Source organism: Procambarus clarkii, chromosome 25, assembly GCF_040958095.1.
Source record: "Procambarus clarkii isolate CNS0578487 chromosome 25, FALCON_Pclarkii_2.0, whole genome shotgun sequence".
Lineage (NCBI taxonomy): Eukaryota > Metazoa > Arthropoda > Malacostraca > Decapoda > Cambaridae > Procambarus > Procambarus clarkii.
The window spans coordinates 5,017,359-5,042,193 of NC_091174.1; the positions used below are offsets into that span (position 1 = coordinate 5,017,359).

The following is a 24,835-nucleotide window of genomic DNA, read 5'->3' on the forward strand; positions in this document are numbered from 1 at the left end:
TGAAAATCTTGATCCAGAAAACAAGAGAGAAATATTCTACTTACAGAAACACCGCGCAGCATACGTTTAACAATGCTGGTATGAAGCACTGAAATAGTATGCAGCATTTAATCAAATTTAATTTTATTTAAGTACAGGTAAAGTGCTTTCATCCGTTTTCTTTAATAAGGTTTAAAAACACCCAAAGCAATAACAAGACAATTCGAATACCGTGAACACATCTCCAGGGAATTATTTTCGCCATGGGAACCTCCTGGCGTGGAGAGTATAATTTATAGTAACAAGGTGTTGTGTAAAAGGTGTGGTCGTCAGAGTCGTTATGACACGCGACCAAAACAACACAATTATGATGCAATACAAATAACACAAACTTATCACATACACATTTTATTAAGGATTCGCCCAAGATAAATAATCCATTCAGTAATATTGAAAAATTACCAGCCATATGCAACTGATAAATTATATATGTCGTACCTAGTAGCCAGAACTCACTTCTCAGCCTACTATGCGAGGCCCGATTTGCCTAATAAGCCAAGTTTTACTGAATTAATATATTTTCTCTAATTTTTTTCTTATGAAATGATAAAGCTACCCATTTCATTATGTATGAGGTCAATTTTTTTTATTGGAGTTAAAATTAACGTAGATATATGACCGAACCTAACCAACCCTACCTAACCTAACCTAACCTATCTTTATAGGTTAGGTTAGGTTAGGTAGCCGAAAACGTTAGGTTAGGTTAGGTTAGGTAGGTTAGGTTGTCGAAAAAACATTAATTCATGAAAACTAGGCTTATTAGGCAAATTGGGCCTTGCATAGTAGGCTGAGAAGTGAGTTCTGGCTACTAGGTACGACATATATATATATATATATATATATATATATATATATATATATATATATATATAAAACGCTACACATGCGTTTCCACACTGGCCAGTACCTACCTCCAACACAGCACAAGCGAAGGGGGTGGCGCTGCTGCTTTCAGATAAACGCAGAACGCCATCAAATACAGAGGTCTGGCACACTGTTACACCTTTGTTCCCATCGGCTCGTGGGGAAAAATGTGCATTGAAGTTCCTGAAGAAACTGGGCGACAAACTGATCCGTGTTACAAAAGACCAGAGAGCGAAAAGCTTCTTGTTCCAGCGCCTCAGTGTCGCAATTCAGAGGGGACACGCCTGCTGCATCTTGGGCACGAGTCCAACCTCGGAGGAGTTCGGGGTGGTGCTTGACTTGCAACAATGATTTAATCTTTTTTTTTACATTTATTAATGTATCCCGTTGGTGTGTTTTTCATTTTACTTGTAATAGTCATGTTATGTATATGTTAATGCCTCCTTTTGTAATCATGTACAATTTAGTAGTCCCCCGTGGCGTTGTGGTAAAACACTCGCCCGGCGCTTCGCGAGCACTTTGGCCAAGGTTCGTATCCTGGCTGGTGAGGATAGACTGGGCGCCAGTCCTTAACTGTAGCCTCTGTTCACCCAGCAGGGAATGAGTACCTGGTTGTTAAACGATTTGGCGGATCGTATTCCAGGGAAAATTAAGATTAAGGACCTGCCCGAAACGCTATCCTTACTAGTAGCTTTACAAGAATGTAAAAATTCGTATTTATAAAAATATAAAAAATATGAATAAAAGGTCCCTACATATATATATTTATATAAGGGATGATGGAAGAAGACAATATGCGTACGTGGGAACCCCAACAAGGCTCCCCCGGTGCTGCATATCCTCTTCTGCGAGGGTCCCTACACATACTAGAGGCAGCACCCCAACATAATATTGTACAATATGAACATACAGAGATCCGTCGCTCCCTCGGAATACTTGTATACATAATAACTGTATTATTCTTATTAATATTACCAAGATAGACGAGGAATCGCTGGATTGATACAAGCACGGGTTAGACCACATATATATATACTTGAATCACCTATCTAGTGGCCACGGAAGGTACAGGAAGCCGGCAGCTTGCCAAAGAGCCTCCCACCTTTCTCGAGATTTTCCAAACTGGACTTGGAAAAGCAGTATGAGTTTGTGTGGATATAAATAAGAGTTATGATGACCAGACCACACACTAGAATGTGAAGGGACGACGACGTTTCGGTCCGTCCTGGACCATTCTCAAGTCGATTGAGAATGTGACTTGAGAATGGTCCAGGACGGACCGAAACGTCGTCGTCCCTTCACCTTCTAGTGTGTGGTCTGGTCATCATACTTTAGCCACGTTATTGTGACTCATCGCCTGCATAAATAAGAGTTGCCTCGAACTGCTCACAGGTTTTCTGCACTTTCCTTAGTTTTGTTCTTAATTATGTCGATTTTAGTGAGAAAACATTTAGGCAATAAGTTACAATTCGCGTTTTCAGACTTCCCAGACACACGCACTACCCACTGGACCATGATGACTATTTTATCTGTCATAGGTATTTGATTTCCACTGCGTGTCTAAAACCTTCACATTCGGTACCTAGAGTGCGTCCACTCACCCACCCAGAGGTCGTCCACCGCACTCTCCTTCACTCCCAGCGTCCACTCACCATCCGGAGGTCGTCCCCCGCACTCTCCTTCACTCCCAGCGTCCACTCACCATCCAGAGGTCGTCCCCCGCACTCTCCTTCACTCCCAGCGTCCACTCACCATCCGGAGGTCGTCCCCCGCACTCACACATTCCGAGTGAGTGCTGCCGGTCTTATGTGGTGTAGCTGTTGCTGTTTTTCTCGTTGTTAGATACATTACTGTTAATAATACTCTGATTTTTAGTAATATTCTTATTCTAAGTAACACCCTAATTTTAGTAATATTCTTATTGTTGGTAATATTATTTTATACTTTTGTCACATTAGTTCTACTGAATGATTATATTACTTTTACTTTGTATTTGCTAATGATATTGCCAGTAAAGTGAAATCGTGCCTAACTACTGGGGTTTCTAAGACAAGCTGAAGACACTAAGACCTGGTCAAAAACAAAGGCTGGGAAGATTGTGTATAAAAAAATAAAGTCTGACACATTTCTGCACAAACTGTGTACAAGCATCGTAAACAAAGGGGAGTAACTGGTGGAAGGCGGGTAGAAATAGCCTAAGCTACTCTATCCCTTTGAGATGTATTTTTTTCCTGTCTCAATAAACATACTTGAACTGGTGGAACACAGAACTAGGTGAGATACCTAACGGACAGGAAACAAAGAATCAGAGTCAGACTGGCGCAGGGTAAGAGGACTTCAAACACTTTGAAGTCCTCCAAAGTGTTTGAATCTATTCTATTCGTGAACTATGTAAATTATTTAGCCCTGATGGGGGGCGGGCGGTGGAGGAGAAAACAAATGGACAGAGGTTCTTTCATCCTGATGCCGCTGTTCACCTAGCAGTACATAGGTACCTGGGAGTCAGACGGCTGCTACGGGCTGCTTCCTGGGGATGTGTAACAAAAAGAAGGCCTGGTCGAAGACCGGGCCGCGGGGACGCTAAGCCCTGAAATCATCTCAAGATAATCTCAAGATTATGGTAAAGTTCCACAGACTACAGAGATGGTACGATAAGTGGCTGCTAGAGTTCAACCCAAATAAGTTTAAGGTGATGAAAATGGAGATGTGGAATAGGAGAGTTAAGGAAATTGAAATTGAAATAAGTTCATTGAAGTAAAATACACAAAAAGGGATGAGGTAGCTCAAGCTATTCTCAGCCCGTTCAGTACATCGTGTTAATACATATATACACACATCACAAACAATAAACATATTACCGAACATTGTGAGAGATAAACATATACATTTCCTCCTTTACACACAGTTAAGGACAACAAACTCCCAGAAACAACTAAAGAAAATAAACTACAAGTATCTAGAAAAGTGAGATAACCTTGGTGTTACAGGCCAAACTGGCGACCATCAAAACTTCCCTCAGGAAACTAACAGTAATGTAGAAGTGAATGTTAAACAACCTACGTGAGATCAGTCCTAGAATATGCAGCACCGGCTTGGAATATCCACTCCAGAAGGCATACAATGTGAAAAGGTGCAAAGATTTTTCCTGCCGGCACTCGAAAAGAGAGCGGAAACATGACACAGACATATAAAATACTTTGGGTAATTGCAGGGTGGAAAAAGAAGAAATGTTTGAAATAAACATTAATACATCGAAAGAGCACAGATGGAAAGCTAGATACAAAGATTTTTACAAAGCTGAGCCATTGAGATGTGAGAACATTTTGCTTTCGTGTAATAGTATAAAACTGAATTACCTAATCGAGAAGGTAAGCCTCGTAGAAGCCAATTCAATACACATTGTATTCAACGTCCAAAGGGTGGAAAGGCGGGACCCTAGAGCTGAGGCTGTACACACACACACACGTCACAGATATGTTAGGAAGTTTTCTTTTAGCGTGAGAGTAGTGGAAAAATGGAATGCACTTAAGGAACAGGTTGTGGAAGCCAGTTCTATTCATAATTTTAAAACTAGGTATGATAGGGAAATGGGACCGGAGTCATTGCTGTAAACAACCAATGGTTTGAAAGGCGGGATCCAAGAGTCAATGCTCGATCCTGCAGGCACAAATAGGTGAGTACACACACACACAAGCCTCCCGGCTGAGTGAACAGAGCTCTGAATTCGTAGTCCTAAAGGACTGGGTTCGATCCCCAACGGAGGCGCAAACAAATTGATAGTTTCTTTCACCCTGATGCAGCTGTTCACCTAGTATCAAATAGGTACCTGGGAGTTAGAGAGCTGCTACGGACTGCTTCCTGGGGATGTGTGTGTTATAGAGAAATATATGTAGTAAGCATAGAGGAAAAAATAAATTGGTTAGAAAGGCGGGGTCCAAGAGCTAATAGCTCGATTCTGCAGATACAAATAGTAAATAAATACACACATATAAGGCACGGTCCCTGCGTATAGAAGCTCAACTCATCCGTTCCCAGAATACCTGCTTATTAGGGCCACGAATGAGTAGATTATTGGGAGGCGGCAAGTAATTGAGCCTCAGATCATCATACTTTATTTATTGTTACAGTATTTTACAAACGGTGTTGGTTGGTGTAGTTCTGTGCACTCACCTTCGTATGCTTGCAGGACAAGCATCGACTCCTGGGCTCCGCCTTCCAGGCTGCCTGCCCATTTCCTATATTAATTATTGAAACCGTGCACAGAGACCGTTTTTTTACCTATTTTTGCGGCTTGCGAAGAGAATGAACTAATTCTTATGGCCCCCGCTACTTACAGCGAGGCCTAAGAACTAGATCCTTCTCCTTACAAACATTTGAAGTCCCCAGACTTCTTGTGGATTCCGTGGAAGCCCTGGTTGTATAACGCAGACCATGTTGTGGTACAGCGGGGTAAGGTGCGTAGCTGGGAGTACCCTGAACGCTGGTTCGAGCCACTTCATTGCTCCAAATTATTTTCTCAAAGGAGAGAATGTTGAAGTGCTTGATCGGCCAGGTTGTGGCTGTGGGACTGCTGGACGTAGTCTCACTGGCCTTCTGTTGCACTGTGAGGGGCAGCACACCTCTCAAAACGTGTCACAGGTAAACACACACATGCATGAGCTTAGTAAAAAAAAACAAAGCGTGTGTATACGTATGGAATGTGAAATCAGTTTTTTTATATTCTGAAATTACATCTCAACATATACCAACATACAGACAGTACACAACCACACCAGCATAGATAAGAGCACAGGTGTACACCACAACATACACCAACATACTCACAACATACAGGACCAGAGCGGCGGTAATATGGTGTACCGCTGACTGACCGATTGACCCATCAGTACACAACCACATTGTCGCTACGTGTACCGCCCTCTCCCAGGTACACACCCGCCCCTCCTAGGTACACACCTGCCCCTCCTAGGTACACACCTGCCCCTCCTAGGTACACACCTGCCCCTTCCAGGTACACACCTCTCCCCTCACAGGTAAAACGCTACCCTGTTTTTAATTTTATATTCAAGAGCCCCAGTTTCTCTCTTTTTTTTTAATTGACCATCCAAAAGTTCAGATTTTAGACAATATAATGACCTTCAATCGAGGAAACGTTTTATACAAAATCTGGATTCATCTTTGAGCTTTCTAATAAATTTTATACCGTGTTTTAACAGTAATAGCTAATTGAGAATTTTGAACTTAAACAACTTTTAAAACCTCGTCTAAAAGCCTACTCCACTTAGAAAGAAAAACTCTTAAATCTTACTTGAAATTTTGCTTAACTCTTTGAAGAGCCAAACACAGATACACACCCTGTCAGCTCTGAACACAGTGTTGAACCTCGCATAGTCTGTGAACCTTGAACGCAAACCGTGAATCTGTATGCAAGCCTGCAGCGTTGCATTATGGAATGACCCTACGAGCAGCCACTGAACCTTAAAGGCAAACTTCACGCTCAAAACAGCACCTTAAATACACACTTAACCCGTCAGCGTTGTCATATACACAAACACAGATCACCCTACAAACACCTGAGTTCGAACAAATTACTAACATTGAAACACACAAATATTGAATTTTGGCCACGATGATGAATTCCCAAAGGATATCTAAACATTTTAAACCAAAGTAAACACAATCCACAAACGTACTGACGAGTGTATAGAGGCGGACACACACACACACACACACACACACACACACACACACACACACACACACACACACACACACATTCATTAATCCCAGCAGTGTCCAATAACTCAAAGGTCCTAGTTATCACTGTCGCTCGGAGGTGGGTAGGTGACTGGACGGGCGGTGATAGGTGAGTTGGATAGGTGGGCGGAGGTGGGTGTGTGGATGGTCAGCCGTAGGTGGGTGTGGGGATGGGCGGCCGGAGGTGGGTGTGTGGATGGGCGGCCGGAGGTGGATGTGGGGATGGGCGGCCGCCAAGTTCTAATAAGCAGAAATTCCTTGCCTTCGGTCACACACGAATATCAACTCGAATAGTCACGAAACCTTGGGCTATCCCTCTCCCTTCCTTTCCCCCAGCACCAGAGTATAAGAGGATAGAGGCACTGGACCCGGCTGGATAGACACACACGGATATATTAGGGTAAATATACAGGTAGCGAGGGAGCGCCGGCATCCCTTGGTCCTGCTGCTGGCTTCTTCCTTCAGGTGGCGTTGAAATCTCCTCGCTTTTTTCACAATATATTTCTCAATCGATCACAGAATTTGTCCATTTGACATGCTGTCTACAAGCATCTAGGACGCCATTTCTATTGTTTACCTCAGCTGTTACCTCTAAACGCAGTACTAGACTCGCAGCCCAGATGGACATAAACAATATGTTTACACGAATGAAAAAAAATATATCTATGTATATATCACACACATGAAACACCTACCTCTGGGCGAGCCGTGCTGCTGCGTATTTCCACACCTGCAAACTATCCCAAACACTGTACTAATCTAACACTAAAGTGGGCGGTGTATGTATCCACTTTATCCATGCATTATGTATATACGTGTAGGTGTAGAGAGAGCAGCGTGTACACCCTCCCTCACCAACCAGCGACACCTGACTGGCTTGACTTTACCTGGACACCTAAGACATTCCTGGCCCGCCCCGGGAGTTGCCACCACCATCTCTTACAACCTTATTTTATCATTCAGTTATAAAACAATTGAATGTCACCTTTACATAGAAAATAAACAAGCGCTATGAAATCTTTCAAGAGCTGCAAATTACAAAGTAGATATTCGTTTTGTTTGAAATAAAATTAAATATAGCGACGGCCAGCCAGCCTTCGCTATCAAGATAAGTTTGTCATTTAACTCAAGTTTAAACCCCGGACATGGCAGAAACATTTCTCATCCTGTCTGTGTTAACCAAGAGCTAAGGTCTCTTCCCATGTAATGCCACGTATATGATGGGCGTATGTCAAGGTATTTTCCACTGTTATCTCAAATATACTTACAAAAAACATAAACCAGCATCTTGGTCGCCGCTAAGTCGGGCGGACCAGCTGTCAGAAACCTTCGTGGGGTTTCTCACCACCATCAACATCTCAATACAAACCTTCTCGCTACCCCTCCAACATTATTTTACAAATACACCACATATTTACCACCTTCATTCAATCCATTAGAATCACATATATATCAACAGAACATGATTTAAGCGAGTTATCGATGTATTGTTTGATGCCGCGCTTAATAACAGCAATGATGATCGCTCGAGCTAGCCTCGCCGAGGGCTCTTGGAAATTCTTGGGTCACACACTTTGCCATCCGCCAAGGCGCGTCAAAAGAAAGTCTCGACTGGTTTTAGCATCTAATAACTTTTTTTTCCCCCGCCGAGGTAATAACATGCTACAGTGAAATCTCCCATTACAAAATGAATGGAACTGTTTAGTAGTTCCGTTGGAAAGGCCCAAGGTCCGATGTGACCGGTCACATCGAGACCATTTTCATTTATCGAAACATTAATGAATTAATATTTCTATGCCACATATTTTTGTCTGCACAGAATAGTTTATTACAAATTCACGCTCAGCGAGGTTAGTGGCGAAATAAAAAATAAAAATAGAACTGTAAACATAATAGTGTTTACAATTCTATATCCTACTTGTTTATACCTTTTGTATATACACATTATTGGGCTAATATGCAAGGTCCGATGTGCCTATTAGGTAGAATATTTTTTTTAATTTTCAAACATTGTTTCCAATTATTGTTTTTTTCTATTGATAATAATCTATTATATTAGGAACACGACCTGCTGACTTAGTTTGATATTAGCAAAAGCACGTACGTGTTTGTAACGTGTATATAACGTGTTAACAGAGGTGTAAACTTATGACAGACCGGTCTTAATTGGGCCAAAATGTTATAATGGAATGGTATAATATAATTACCAAATGAAGCATTTGAGATTATCATACAAGCCCTTAAAACTACTATAGATGGAATGGACAAAATATATATTGTTGAATCCAAAATAAGTCATGTTTTGTACTATAAATTTGATAAATCAATGGCAACAACCTTTTCTCAGGTCTTATATAATACATGTAACTAGGTCCAAGATGACATGTTAGGCCTGGGATTACTTATTTAGGCCTAGAACATGTTAATGATTATGCTATTTTCATTTTTGTAATACTTTCAGAATTCAGATTGCACAAAACTTGGACTTTTGGGGGAATAACTCTACATTTTCACATTCCATCAGTAATAGCAATAGGCACTATAATTTTTGTAAGAAGAGTTACATTACTGCATGACTGTATTGTATGTTTAAAATCAGACCCGTCATTCAGTTTAACAAATATTTCTCTTAACACCTGCAGACACAAAGGCCATTCTTGGGCTGGCAAAATTGGCAGTCTCATAAAAAAAACAAATTTAGTTTGGATCCACTGTTTTGCTGTTTTTTTTATTGACTTTAATTTTTCATAATTTGAATGAGGATAAGGCGTAGGATAAATTCTATTATCACAACCTTCTTATTATTTGCAGATCGAGCCTTTCTAATATGTTTCATCTTTAGCGGCCATTTAAATTCAAGCATTTATAAATTATAAGCTTACTACTTTTCCCTGAAAACAGGACTGCCATGATTTATTCTATTATTTTTTACCTTTGATAAGCTGCTGGCTTTCTGTCCCTGTCAAGGGCACTAGAGATGGTGGGCCTTGGGTAAATTCAGGTCAATTCAGATGGTTTATATTATTTCAACTTTAAAAGCCTGTTATAATTACAACTCTCAAGAGAACAGCATGCATATTTATCAAGGTATTCACTACGTACAACGACCTTGCTCATCCTTACTTAAAATTCTACTCTTTCATGTGTACAACATGCATTCAAATTTCACTTCGTTAAAAGCTAGTCTATGCTTAACACACTAAGTAATCCCATTACCTTAACCTATACTTCATTAAATGCTTTGCATTTGAATTCTGGACAAAACCTACAAAAATTTCATAATATTGTAGGCTACTTCTATTGCTAATTAACAAATCAAAATGCTCCACATGACCATCATCCTTGCCTGAATATGCAGCTCAGTGTCATATCAAATTTAACAACTAATCATTGCATTAAACCCAATAGCCTACCTACAAACTCTAAACTGACCTAGGATGATACCTTACATAAAATTTCGGTACAAGTACCAGTGTTACCTCAGACTGAGATATTGGAACAATTATCATATTTGAAACACAAGATGAGATGTTGCTAGCCAATTTCCTACTCAGCTTCTCAACTTTGCACAAAACTTATCCCGCATTCAGATGTTTAAATTGATTAACCACTCCCCCTATTCACATTTATTTCACAATTTCTTGCACCCACCCCTTCTCAAGTAACAATTTTACTTTAAATCCTCTCACAAATCAATACAAAATTTCCAGTAGTCTACATAAATTTACTTTATTCTCTGCTAAACTGAACATCTGAATAAATAAATTTTGACTAATGCCAATTACTCATATTAGGCCTATATACTCTAAACATTCTTACCTTAACCTCCCTCAAGACCCCATCAATGTTCACTATATTGAGATATGATGAATCACAGAATCCTGGAATACATTTACATTAATATCAAACCAGTCAATCATTACATCACTAATTTCACGGTGTTACATAAGCCTCCCTGGATTGGTTCCTTCTCAGTTACAGCCCTGCTCTTGTGCCAGGTAAGTCCACTACAGAATCACCATAGCCCGTGCTACTTGGAACTTTTTGTTCCTAGTAGCTGAATCTAAAACAACATGGTACCTTCTCTTAATAATTACTTATATTATTAATTCACATATGCACTACTTCCTACACAAACATTTCACAACAAAATTATAATGAAGATAACGCATGTTTACAAGTTTTATCAAGTTTTATCGGATACTTTGATGAATTGGTATAAGCATTTGTCAAGTGCTAGGCAAGTTCGACTATATAGTAGGTCTTAGTACTACAACAATGCCAACAGTATGGAAGAATTATGTGATGGAACACTACTCTTCCAACCTGTCCTTCTACAAAGAACGTCGCTTTTCGCTTGTATGCGTTATATAAGGCCAAAAATTGTTGTACTACAAAATAGTAGTGGCTCGCAAAAGTGATGTACTGTCCTGTTTTCTCTTTTAGGTTCTCTGTTTGGTTATGAGGACACTTTAAAGTGTCCGTTTTCTCGATGTTGGGAAACCTTAGGAGGAAAAATCGAGAAACTGAACACGCACTGTAAAGATATGATGATTCTTACCTTATATTATTGAGAATAACAATATTTCTCATTATGGAAAAAAAATTCACATTTTATAACTCATCTATAACAGAAAAATGAGGTACTGTAGATGCATCATGATGAAAGTCATTGCGATGATACCATGTTGCCTACACTGTGAGGGGTGCCATAGCAGTCATCTTTCACTGCACATAAATGCTTTGGATGCAAGTTATGATGGTCTTATTTAACAGCAAACACAGAAATCCAAGTTCTTGCATTTCATCTGCCATGAAACTCTATCTACAACTTTGTGTAAAAGAAGGAACTTCGAAATTACGTACTATATATTCAGTAATTAGAATTTCTAAAAAGGCTACTCAGTATTTTCCATGTTTTTTCCCCTGGTCAACATGAACATCACTGGTTGTTTTATACGATGTGATGCAATCTCTGCAACTAGGATAAAAATATAAAGAATGAAACTTGCCATAATAACCATGTTCCACAATTGTTGGCTTTGAAGGCACTTGGCAGAAATAAAAAGGAACAGTTGTGCAGGAAAAGAAAGTTAGTCAAGAGTCACACCAAAACTCAAATTTACAACTTTTATCAGACTTGTATTTTAAACTACAGCAATTAAGCCTTGCGATATATATACAATCTATGTAACCTGACAATATAATTAAAACAAAATTGTAAACCCAAATATATACATATACTGTATAAAGTATTTTATTTATTTAAATAGTCAAGAGTTCCAACACTCTTGTAAAGCCGCTAGCACGCATGGCGTTTAGGGCAGGTCCTTAATCATAATTTTCCTCGGAATATGGCCCGGCAAATCGTTTACCCAGGTACCCATTCACTGCTGGGTGAACGGAGGCTACAGTCAAGGATTGGCGCCCAGACAATCTTCCCTGGCCAGGATACGAACCCAGGCCAAAGGGCTCACAAAGTGCCGAGCGAGTGCTTTACCACTGCGCCATGGGACCTGCCAATTTAATAAATTAGTAATAAATTATGTACTAATTTGGCATTGCAATAACAAACATCAAACCGGTATCACTAAAAGAAGCTGCAGAATATATGTAGCCACAAACAAAATTTCCTTTGAAATCCTTAATGATACTGCCTTAAAAGATGAGCATGGCTAACTGATCTAACACCTTGTATTTAACTATGAAAATCAAAATGTGCAGAATAATTGGGTGTATAAACACATACTGTATTTACAACAATAAAATATACAGTGTATTATATGACAAATAACATTAATTTATATGTACAATACATACACGGAAATCTGTACCAGTTGATTAAGGCAGTGTCTGGGATGCTCCCGGACGCAGGTTCGAATCCTCATCATGGCCCTTATGGATTTGTTCATCTGTACCAGGTTATTGAAACAAGCTAGGAAAAATCATGTTTAACATAGTATGAGAGTTCAGTTCGGTACTACCCGAGCCTTGGCGAAGTAGTAAATAGAAGAGTATCAATGGAAGTAGCCAAAATGAAATGATTTTAATAATGTACTCAATAGAACTATGCAATTGAGCAGTTCCATGAGACTATAACCCTTATCACCATCATCATTACTTCACTTTCCACTCTTAAAAATGAAGCTCAACCACTTGGGATGGGTGATAAGAGCAACGGTTTCGCTTCATGCAGGTCGGCGTTCAATCCCCGACCATCCAAGTGGCTCGGCACCATTCCTTCCATCATAATTCAAATACTGTACAGTATTATTTTAAAAATCACATTAATAAATATTTATTGAAGTGTCGTATAACTCATTATCAAGGCAACTCCTATAAACAAACTACCAAACCATGAAACAACAGAAGGTTAAATCCAACACTATTAAATATGATCATCATTGCATGTATGCCAATCAACTTTGTATGATAAAATACCATCACAGTATTGTACCTTTTAATATACTGTACATGGGAGTACCATAAATTTATCACCATATACATAAACTACAGAAAAAGAAATACATAGACCCTGTATTAAATTTTATCTTTCAAAAGTCCTAAACTATATTTTCTAACATATTCTAAACTTTGCAGCACTGGTACTAAGTTTTGGGACAATTCTACTTGTTTATCATTCCAGTATATGTGAGTTGGAGGTTGGTGTTCACCGTTTCTAAAGACAAAGTGTGCTGAGAGCTGGATGGCTAACTGAGACCTGACGAGTCCCACACCTCCAACACGTTCAGGAGCTGGGTGGTATACTCGCCCTGTCTCAACTTGCATGCATAATTCAGATGGTTGGAATGGAAAGGTCATTAAGTCACCTGCATTACCATATGCAATGTGCTCTTCTGGACCTAATGGTGCATCTTTCCTTACCTGGAAAGAACAAAAAATTGCAAATCATATTAATTTTTTGAGAGGGAAGGAAACTAAAATTACGACAACTGATCATAGCTAGAAATGGATACTCAGATTAAATACCTAATATCAACAAAAAGAGGAATTTGCTGAAATGAGGTTGAGTGTAGGGTAATACTAGCATGGAATGAACATGAAACATGAAGTTAAAGTAGCAGAAATGGACACTATGAGCAGCATAGTATATATTATATGGTGTCAGGAAATTAATTCCTGTTGTTGGGAACAGGTAGCCTGTATCTAGGCTTACTAAGGATCCCCCCCTAGGCCAATTGCTGACCTTTCCCAAGATGCAATCCATAACAGTTGCTTAACTCCTGGGTGTCTATTTTACTGTTAAGTGAACAGAAGCATTAGGCGAAAGAAAAGTGCCCAGCCATCTCAGTCCTACTCGAGAGATCGAACCCTGGTCTCTTGGTTGTGAGCCAAGAACCTGAAGTGTAAAATTCATTAATTCTAAAGATTAGAGAGAGTGAACATAGATGATTTTATCATATTAAATGAATGGATGACTGTATTCAAGTGAATTTTGAATAATAGTTTTTGCCATTTCCTAGACCTAGGTTGCATGGTCCCTCCGGGTAATCTCCTGGGACCTTTAGTGGAGTTTGCCTTCAACCTCTCCTCTTGTTTCATAAACTTGGGTCAGAAGTCTATCCTGCAGCTCTGGTTTGACTATGGGGTGGCTATTGGGTGGCCAAGTTAACCACTCTTTAGTGATTATATTGATTGTTCTCAATCCTTAAGAGGATTAAGAGGATTTTCTAATGTCTTGGGTTGATATCAAGTCTAAGGGTTTTTGGAGGTCTGACAGGGTCATGGCAGTTCGATAACTGGCTAGTATCCCTGGTCTCTGTGGTGCTTGTGTTGCCCTGGGTAGGGTATTCCATCCTGCCCTCTCACCTTTGGGGGTTTGATCCTTGTTCTCATTCTTTCCTGATGAGTCCTTTTTTTCATTTTCTATCTGGTTAGTCACCTACAGGTAGTCGCTGTTTGGCCCCTCCAGAAAACAAGCGTTCATATTTTCCTTTGCGTTTGTTTTGTTTTCCTCTTCTTAATTGCTGGCATGGTCTTTTCATTAGGGGTTATCTGGAATTCCCTGCTACTTGCACCTCTCCAAGGAGACCAAGTTTGGTTTCTGGTCCTCTGTACGCTTGTTATGACTCACTAGGGCTTGGCGAGACATGACGTGTGTGGAGCTGTCCATGTGGTTAGCTATGGGGAGTTATTAAAGAAGCCCTCCCATGACAAATTATTAACTAAATAAATTTATGAGCAATATCTTCCTAAATAAAGTGAAAGATGAGATAAATAGATAGCTTATTACATCAAATCATAAATAATGTGTAAATACGTATGCATTGGATAGTTTCTCAACCAACTACCACAGTGAAGATTTATGGAAGGCAGCATTTTGTTACCAGGAGGCAGTTGGTAATTATGCCACCTGCCTCACTCACCTTCTCTCCCCTTGTTATTTACACATAAAACACATAATAATTGTTATTAATACATAATACATGAAATATGGGAGAAGCAGAAAATTTATTAGTGCAAGAATCAACATTTGCTAGTCTGCGAGTCAAGGAATGTCAAAATTCCTTACCTCCAGCCTTATCTAGCATCTTCAATTAATGTTACAGTATTTCAGCTTGTTGATTACCTGGAGGATGGCTTACTGATCATTTTAGTAAACTGAAGTAACTTTGTAGGCATTTATCAAGTTTCAAATAGGGTGGATACCCGGAAATAACACGCGTCACTCGAGGGTGAAATCTTCTAACATTTTGTTGCCGAGTCTGCTTTTGTGTAATTGTGTTAAGATTCTTGGATTTCACAGTTCATGATGACTAGGGAGTTCTCTCTTATCTGAGATGTACTCATTGGCATTTGGAAAGTAGTCTCATGTTCATGGGTATGATTTTGAAGGTTATATACAACTGGTCTGTTTTACTTCTACCTGCAAAGTGAAGGGTTCTATTTTGAACTTGTATTTTCTATATGATGGCATTAACACTTTTTTTTAAATTATACAAGCATTGTCAGTTGATATTGACCATCCCTAGCTTTAAATTTACATGATTTGCTGAGTTTAACAGTAAAGATATTTTATACAGTACTTTGTTGGTAGTCTTCATGACCATGGGCTTCCATCCGATTCTGCTGTCATTCTCTGTCATGTAAGGATATCATCTAATAGTCTGGCCTGAAAATTCTCTACTTTCTCTTTCCATCTGGCTGTTAGGACTAGATTTTCATTAGCTTTCCTAGTTACTGTGAAGTTTGTTGTTTGTGCCTTCATAGCTGGAAGTTACTACTGAACATAAATGATATCAGCAGCATACTGGTTAATGATCGTAGTGGGAGGTCATTGACATTAAGGAGCACTGGATTTAGGCTTTTGCAGTTTTGCCACTGAAGAATGAAAAAGCTATTTATTTTCATGACGATTCTGACGAGTCTTCTAATTACCTGTTTTGGGCAGGAATGCAAGTTAGTTTATAAATAAGTACATTATTCTAGAGATTGTTGAAAGCTTTATTCAAATTTCTTGTAGCTATGAGCACAAATGGGTTCAATATGCAGATACTCTCCACTGCATAATAGATGATGCTAATAATATATTAGGTATATACAACATGTGACTTTTGAACCCAAATTGTTTCTCAGTGCAAAGTTGCTGTTTTTAAAAGTTCTAGTACTATATATGCCTTGATGCCAACATTGCATTAACACTTTGGCGTACCCCGCGCGCCACCCCTCAACTGTGCGATATGGGACCCAGGGTGTCATGGGAGCGCGTGTAAATTCTGAAAAGTGTATACTCTCTTCAACTTTGTCACCTTAATTCTCGTCCTACGAGATTAAATTTTGTATCATTGTGTTCGCAATAGAATTCTCTACAGCACTAAATGCATATAAACTCCAAAAGCCCGGCTAATTACCCGCAGCAAACAGAGAAAGTGCGAACGAGTTACCCAGGAGCGCGCAAACACAATAAAATGCTTTCACTATTTTCACTCTGGTCACCTCAATTTTCGTCCTAGGTCTTTCATTTTGGTCTCAATGGGTTCGCAATAAAATTCTCTAGAGGAACATTAGCATATAAAATAAAAAACCTGGTCACGCTCCAACCGCCGACGAGTTGAAGACGGGCCACGCGTTAGCCGCAAGTGAGCGCTCAGACGCCTTCCAGCTACACTCCCAATTCCCGCCCTTTTCAAGCCTTTCTTTCGCAATTTTCTTCCTGGAAGGGCCTTGTTCATGATCACTATCCATCGTGGAGTAAGCGTAGATAGCTTCTAAAGCTGCAGTAAGAAATATAGCCACGGAAAATAGCCGAAATGTTCACACGTTTGAGATGCAAGGGGAGGCGACATTGGTCACAACAGTGGAGCGAAAACAATGGGCCCACGGCGTGTGCCAAGCCGCCTGAGGGCCACGAGGCTCAACAAAGAAAATAGGAAGACATTGGCGCGCATTTTAAAACCAGTCCCCCAAAAATCGGATAAAAACCTGATTTTTGGCGATTATTTAAAGTGGTTGACGCAATGCTGCGTCATCCCCGGCATTACCGACAGTAAACGGATGACGCAATGCTGCGTCATGCCCAGGCGAAAGCAGCACAGCACATTTTAGGGGACAATTTTTTATTTGTTCTGTACTTCCCACAGATACCATCCAACTTTCAATTTAAGAAATGCCCAAAGCAGAGAAATATGACTAAAAACATCCTAACAAAATCAAAGATAATGAGTTATATCTTACCAAATTTGTGAATACCAGTGGCAGATCATCACATCTTATGAAGTTCCTTTCACGACCACATGGAGAGAAAAACGGAAACTCTGGATATCTTGCCGTTTTATTGAAGCAAAGTCGGCTGAAGAAAAACTGAAGGAACTTCTTCTCTGCACAAAAAAAAAAAGCACTAATTAGAAAAAATCTATGCCCCAAAGAATACTTTTCTAGCTGGCTCTCTGTAGCTTCCCAGCATACTGACTCTGGCACTGCAGAAACAGCCACAAAACTACCAATCCTCAGGACTCGCACAGTCCTGAGTCCAACAAAGCACCAGAACCAGAATCTGGTATGCTCATAGCCGAGGAGAGCATAAGAATCAATTTCTTAACCAAGTAAAACTGCCCACAAAGTACAGCCAAAGTCAAACAAAATACATATCTTGATGAAAAGCAGAAAAGATGTAAATGGGGCAAGTAAAAGTGTGTCTAATGTCAATAAACCATGTGTAGTATCAAATAGTACCACCAGATGGCAGATCAGGACGTCCAAAGGTTCCACCTGCCTGCCCATCACCTCACTTGTGTGTTTGGGACCAGTCAACTAATTCTTTTGAGGACTGATACTGTTTTTGAGATAAATGGGGTTAACTTTCCTTAGGATTTTAATATCCCATAGAGGGCCATGCATTGTATTTTTTTATCGCATTATGCTTCACGATTGTATTTATGCTCTTCATCCTGAGTGACTTCAGCCAACAGTTTGCCCCCGACATTATTTCATGGTTATCTCCTTAATAAGGGAAAAAGCACTAAGCCATTACAACTATATAGCACTTGGAAGGAATCTGGATAAGGATTTGGGATGAGATGGGGAAGGTGGGTAAGAAATGTTGGCCAATCACTTGGACAGTTTGGGAGTGAATGCTGATCAGCACGAAGCGAGAATGTTGCTCTACCATACAGCCCAAGTGGTTAGGCACCATTCCTTCTCCCTGTCTCATCACAAATTCTTATCCTGGCTCTGTGGTCTAGTGGTGAACGACTGATTCACATCTGTAGGTTCATGGTTCCAATCCTGTCTGGAAGAGAAACAAATTGGCAGTTAGCCGTTGTGGGCTACTTCCTGGTAAAGATCACTAACTGGCTTAGTAGTTATCTCCTCAGGATTCATCTTGCTCTTATTTTCTCACCAGAATTATCTACTTTGAAGGGCTTGAGTGTTGTCCTTCCTGTCGTTTGTTGTTGTTTAAGATTCAGCTACTCAGAACAAAGAGTTCCAAGCAACATGGGCTATGGTGCGCCCGTCATACTTACATGGCACAGAAGATAGGCCCATTCTTTTTGGAGTTTCTCCTAATGAGATACTCCAGTGTTTGGGTAGTGCTTGGGACTTCTTAATGGGAGTTGATGAAGTTCACTGTGTACTTATAAAATAATAAAAAAGGAGGTTATTTATACTTGGTTATGCCTTGTCTGTAGATGTGCCCTGTATGTTTATACATGACACCAGCCAAAGAAAATCCTTGGGTGGTGAACAAGGAATCTTTAGATTTAATTCCTTAGTGCTGCACACCTTTGCCACACCAAAACCTTTTGGGCATTGCAAGAGTAGCCAGGCCAAAACCATCTGGTACTTCTATACGTTTATTAATAGACCAGACGGTCAGTTCCTCTTGGGTTCTAGTGGCATGTTTGTCATGTATTTTTCGACGTCAAGATTATATATAAAGTATATATAATCCATATATACTACCACCCAATAGGTGGCACAAACTTGAGTGGTTATTCTCCAGATTGGTATGCTGTATTACACGTCACCGTGGTTTCAGCTGGATGCTGTCTCCATTTTCCCTAAGGTACATTTCCAGGTTGTAGTTTTGGGATCTGTGAAGTAGAACTGGTCTAGCTTGAAAAAAAAGTGTGACTGTATAGTACCCTTATATAAAAATAGAGTATGATTATTGTGACCATAATAACTATAGGTCTATTAGTTATACACTGTAGTAGGCCGAGTGCATGACAAAATAGTTATTGGAATACTGTAGTTACATTTAAAACATTCAAGGAGAAATGGCTTCAAGCTCAACAAGGCACAACGTAGGTCAGAATATAGGAGATGGTTTTAAGCTCATAGGGTACTAAACCCATGTAACCATATACCTGCAACAGCCATGTCAAAACATAGCTCTTCAAAATCCAGCTGGAAAAAATCATCAGGAAAATGGGGGACCTTTATCAAGCTGCCAATTTCCTATCATCGTGGCCACTGGTGGTGACCTCAAGTAAACACGGGTAAACCGAATAATTGGTCAATGATGAAAAAGGTTGGTTTTCTTAGCGAAAGAGGTTATGTTAATCAAATATTTGTATTAAGATAGATAGTGAAGGAGGCATGTGAAAATTTGTGTCTTGTACATATGGTACCAATGTGTTATGGTTTTTCCAATTGAACAGTGGATCTCTTGAATCCTTAAAGAGTATATTTTATATAAATAAAATATATAACCATAAATAGCTGCTCACATGATGGGCAGGAACCTTGAACCCTCTGTATTACCATGCTGAGGGGCTGAAAAAAAGAAGCTGGTAGTTCTAGGGTCTCTCGTTTTTTCCAATTAACATAGAACCTAGAGTCTTAAACAAAAGCAAATAGTGGCACTCTTACCCTAGACACCAGGTGTCTTGGAAGCAATGGGGACAAAATTGTAGTGGTGATCCAGTTCTCTGTGCTTCTGAGACCGCTGATTCCCTGTGGGTGGCAGCACCACCAGAATGTGCAACACTAAAGTCAATGTAGGTGTTAGCCAAGACTGATATGTACAAACAGTCCCATTCCAACTGCTTGCTGTTCTTTCAGGGGATCACTATAATCCCCTCTGGATGACCAACATTAACACCCGAGTTACTAGGCATTAGGTAACGGGGACTCTCGGTTGGACATCCAGATGTGGTAAGGCTCCTCTTTATGTCATTGGTATTCAACTGGCCTTAAGTTCCAGTTGAATACCAGTTTGGTGTCGCTGAGAGCCTTCCTTATTGTGGGCACTCATGGCTGAGTTGGTAGGACTGTGGACTGCTGCATTTGTTGTCTGCAGTTTGAGGCTCTGATGGTCCAAGTGAATGGATCATCATTATAATATAATATAATATAATATAATATAATATAATATAATATATAATATAATATAATGTAGTGTAATATAATATACACAGAGAAATAACATTATCGTGATATATCAATGGGAAAATCCACACTAGCCATAATAAGGGTTCGAACCTATGCGCTACCGCAGGTTGTACACCAGGTTGTGCCCCAGGTTGCACTTTTGACTACGTCATGGTGTAGTTGATTAGAGCGTTCATTTGGGAACACCCAGATCATAGGTTCGAACCCTCATCACGGCTCCTGTAGATTCTCATATATTATATTATATACAAATTCACCTGCCTTTAAAGCAAGATGTAAAGTTCTTGATTCTTGCATCATCCAAAAAGAGCTGAAAAAAAAAAGAAATTAGAATTAATTACATCTAAAACAAGACATTAGTGATAAATAGTATATAAACTCCAATATGCTTGGCCCAGGAATGAAGCATTCCAATTGAGTATACTTACCTGTACCGACCATTACGTTTGTCTTACATAACTAAGCCAATTACACTGTAAACATTTATCAACTATTTTCAGAAAGCTATTATGAAGAGGAAAACAAATGAACCTGAACTCTAATGAAGTGCATATCTGATCTGAAATTATGGATAGCAAGTTGCATAAGGAGAAAATCTGTAGGAGCCGTAATTTCTGATTGACACATCATGTTAGAGTGATTACTCTCTGTGAATTTGTATAATCTTAAATGTGACCAATCTCCATAGCCTTATTTCTACCACTGTAATAGGTGGTGGGAAACATTCAGGATTGAAATAAACAAGCTAAAATAAGAACTGTAAGGTACAGAAAATGGCAAATGAGGCACTTTTTTTTATATACTGTAGGAAAGGTGTCTGTATTACTGTTGTGGACATGAATATTAAAACTTAGAAAACATGTACAGTATACAGTGTTATGTTGGATAAAAAAAAAATATTTAAATCTTATATCTAAAGCCTAACAAATTTTATTGAATAAAATATTCAGTTCAGACCTAGTCTAGGTGTTATCTTTTGTTTCAATTGCTTGTACAGTACTTACCTAAATTCACAGCAAGTAACAACATCTAATTTAATATCAAGCAACAACACAGATAGCCTGTATTACAAGTACTGCTACTACAGTGACATGGAAATACTTTTACAGATTGGTAGGCATATAATAAACTTTTATTGTCTACTAATATTAGAGCTACAAAATTTGGCTAAAATTCTAATTCCATGCCACATAATATATACAGTATCCCAGAGGATTTTGACAACATAGAATTTAAGTATATTCTGTAATAGGTAAAATTCATTGCATAGAATATTCATCAAAATATTAAAAGACATATGGTACTTTAAGAAAAATATGATCCGTTTAATTTGTCACATTCCACACCAACATTATTTCATGACCCTGATGACAATGTTTACATTATAGATACATACATATTTACATTTTTTTATAACCACAAAGTAAATAATATTAATAAAAAGAAATAAAAATATCACAAAGGCCCCTGTGATATCAGTGATGTTATTAATGGGTTGGGGCAGCTACAGCACCGGGCTGTATGTATCCAGTCGTTCCAGAGTCTGGGAAAAACTCCAAGTCTGGAGGTTAGACATTACCTGTTGGCAGAAAAATCATTGCTCCTTATGGCAAATAAACACACTGTAAGACAGATACTTGGCGACATCCTGGCGTCTCTCGCAGAGTCGAGCCCCAGTCCCACATAAAGAACTGGAAGATTATCTATCGATACCCTGGGACTCTTAGACGATAGAGGCGCCAGGCAGCCTGTCACCTCTGAGCAAGCGAACCAAATCGAAGCCAAATGACAAAATCGCAAAGGCCCCTATGAAACTTACAAATAAAAACTCAACTAATTCTAAAAAATTGACAAAAAAAGATCTCATTCCCATCTACCATTCCTTGGTGGTCGACATAGTAGAAGTATTCCCTGACTCTGGGCTCTGGTGACTGCCCCTGCACGTACTCCGTCAGCTGTAGACTCGTGCACCATCTCCGGGAAGCATGCAACCTTCTGCAGGCTGAAACAATCAGAGACGGACTTATACTACTACCAAGTGTTGTGGTCAACATATTTACATTACGATATAGGGCATTATGGGTTAGATAAGAGCATAAATTAGTTGGAATTTTACAATTTAATTTATTTACTCAATATAAATCTTATTTTACAATACTTATACATTTATTAAATACAAATATAGGTCCAATAGTATGAAAATCTTTTTTAATAATAAGCATTGTGTAGTAAACATTTATAGTTTCTGTTGTGACTGTGTTTCATGAAAGCCATAATAAACACAGAAACTATGACATGATTGGTTAAATGCAATCTTGCCTCCCGCTGACTAACCAATGAGAATGGCTGCCTTTCCAAGACCAACCAATCACACCAACTCTACAGTCTGGCATCGGCTGTTGTGTCGGAAAACCTGAAATGGTGTTGTGGCTGTAGGGTCGTGTTGACGGGTACTGTTGCTGCCGGGGGACCTTTTGTTGACGCCACAGTGAGCCAGTGCTGACGTTTATGTGGTGCGGGAGAGTGAAGTGAAGTAATGGCGCCGCTGACCTGAGTAAAGCGCCCACTGGGGGAGTGGGAGAAGTGTATATACTAGGAAGAAGCTCATTTACCAGGTGGTTGTTTACACTAGGTTCAAGGACCAGCTGATTCGGTGTCATCGTTGTCAGGCCCTCCCACGGCTCAGGTTTTCTTGGATGGAGGATTATTTTATCTGGCCAACATGAACCCTAATCGGTCTCCCAATCTGTCAAAGAGAACATGGAAATTACGTGAGTATTATGGTAGAGCTATCCTGTGTAGCTCTGGGGGCGGTTTCCCAGGCAATAACTCTTCCCCAAAAACGTTATTTTGTATTTGTGTTTCGCTTCTGTTTGTGTTCACGCGGTTAGTGTGGTGCCTTGATATGTTTTTTTTTATTATTATGTATGAATTATGGTTTGGTTTATGATAAAAACAAAAATAGTGCAGTGTCCTACTTCACCCTATTGATCTAGTGCCAGTCTTATAATTTGTTAGTTTCCACTAGTTACCTCAAATAACTACAATAATTTTATTACAAAGTTTATTGAATTATTCAGAAGAGGAGACATTGTATAAAATGACACCGGATATTAGTAGGCCTACCCACAAATATTGATAAAGTACGGTAGTCTCATTTGACATCCAAGTGTCTGGAATCCCTAGTGTGGATCTCCTGACAGCAAGACTTATTACTCTTATTACTCTAGACAACAAGACTTGTTATTGTAAGGGAGTTTCTCTTTAACTCTGTATATTATGGTCTATTATATGCAGGAAATAAGCCATAATGTGGCTGAAAACAAATAACTTGACCCAGGCATGAAATGAAGCGACAACATTTTGGGTATGTCTTTGACCCTTATCAAGTTGTGACGACTGTCTATTACCTTCCTTCATTCCTATAAACTATTTGGCCTGCTTCAGTTTTTCCTTGTCTCTTATGATTCCTGGATGTTTGGATCTGGGTGTCTGGAGATGGGTGCCAAGTATCCAAGGTTTGGAGGTGCATTTCTCTGGTATTGCTGAGCATTAAGGTCTGATATTGAAAATGGAAGCAGGCCATAACGATACTCTTTACTATTGTTTTCATTATTGCTTGGGGATTTTTTTGCTTCTCCCTATGCACCTGAAAACTAGAAACTGTACATCCATGTTCAGTGATACATTCCTTGGGAACCATTGATCTTTAAGATCTGATATAAATATGCACAGTAGCATGGTATGTTTGGCATGCATCAGTGATATTTTCAAATGATTTAAAGATAATTTTGTACATAGTTTTGGCATCTGAAGACTAGAAAATATGCTCATTTCTGTAACAGTCTCCAAACACTTTTTATAATGCAGTCATCTACCCATGTAATCTTATACTTTAAGGAACACACATCCACCTGAAAGTAAAAGATTTATTAAATAACTGTAATTTTCATAAAAACCATACACTGAATCGTGGGAAAAAATTATATTCTAATAAGTTTTTATTGGGCACCTTTCATGGTTTATTACGTTTTTAGAGTATATTTAAGATATCCCAGGTACAGTATTTTTAGGGTCTCTTTAAACTTAGTTGTGCAGGCACTATAAATTTTTTCAGTGTTGTGTCGAATGACTGCAATGGCACAAAAATTGGGTGTGTCTACCCTTTTGAAACAATACAGTATTGCATAATAGTGTTCTCAGAATGTCAACTGCTTGGATTATGTTTAATCCAAACAGCCATGGAGCTGGGCAGTTACCATTCAAAATTCACTTCTAAACAAGGACAAGTGAGGCAGTGTCCATGTAGTCACAAGTC

At 39.3% G+C, this 24,835-nt stretch overlaps 3 protein-coding genes across 5 annotated transcripts in view; 1 reads left to right on the forward strand and 2 right to left on the reverse strand.

The window, feature by feature from the left end:
• Positions 1–7,507, reverse strand: part of LOC123756382 (unconventional myosin-XV) — a 108,207-nt gene extending 100,700 nt beyond the window's left edge. For both annotated transcript variants that reach the window (XM_069331199.1, XM_069331198.1), the window contains exon 1: positions 7,356–7,507. The gene's annotated coding sequence lies outside the window, so the exon portion shown is untranslated. The remainder of the gene's footprint in view (positions 1–7,355) is intronic.
• A 4,274-nt stretch (positions 7,508–11,781) lies between these two features.
• On the reverse strand, positions 11,782–22,571 carry LOC123756381 (UPF0598 protein CG30010). Its single transcript, XM_045739491.2, has 4 exons — positions 22,395–22,571; positions 20,779–20,827; positions 17,356–17,498; positions 11,782–13,545 (listed from the first exon to the last, which is right to left on the reverse strand). The coding sequence occupies exons 1-4, from the start codon at positions 22,569–22,571 to the stop codon at positions 13,201–13,203; spliced, it is 714 nt and encodes a 237-aa protein (XP_045595447.1). The 3' UTR covers positions 11,782–13,200.
• Positions 22,572–22,915: 344 nt separating this feature from the next.
• The window catches only part of LOC123756380 (katanin p80 WD40 repeat-containing subunit B1), a 126,471-nt gene continuing 124,551 nt past the window's right edge, over positions 22,916–24,835 (forward strand). The window contains exon 1 of one of the 2 annotated variants that reach the window (XM_045739490.2): positions 22,916–23,288. In XM_045739490.2, the coding sequence (XP_045595446.1) occupies positions 23,240–23,288 (49 nt within the window). In that variant the 5' untranslated portion in view covers positions 22,916–23,239. The remainder of the gene's footprint in view (positions 23,289–24,835) is intronic. The other variant, XM_069331200.1, reaches the window with a different exon arrangement.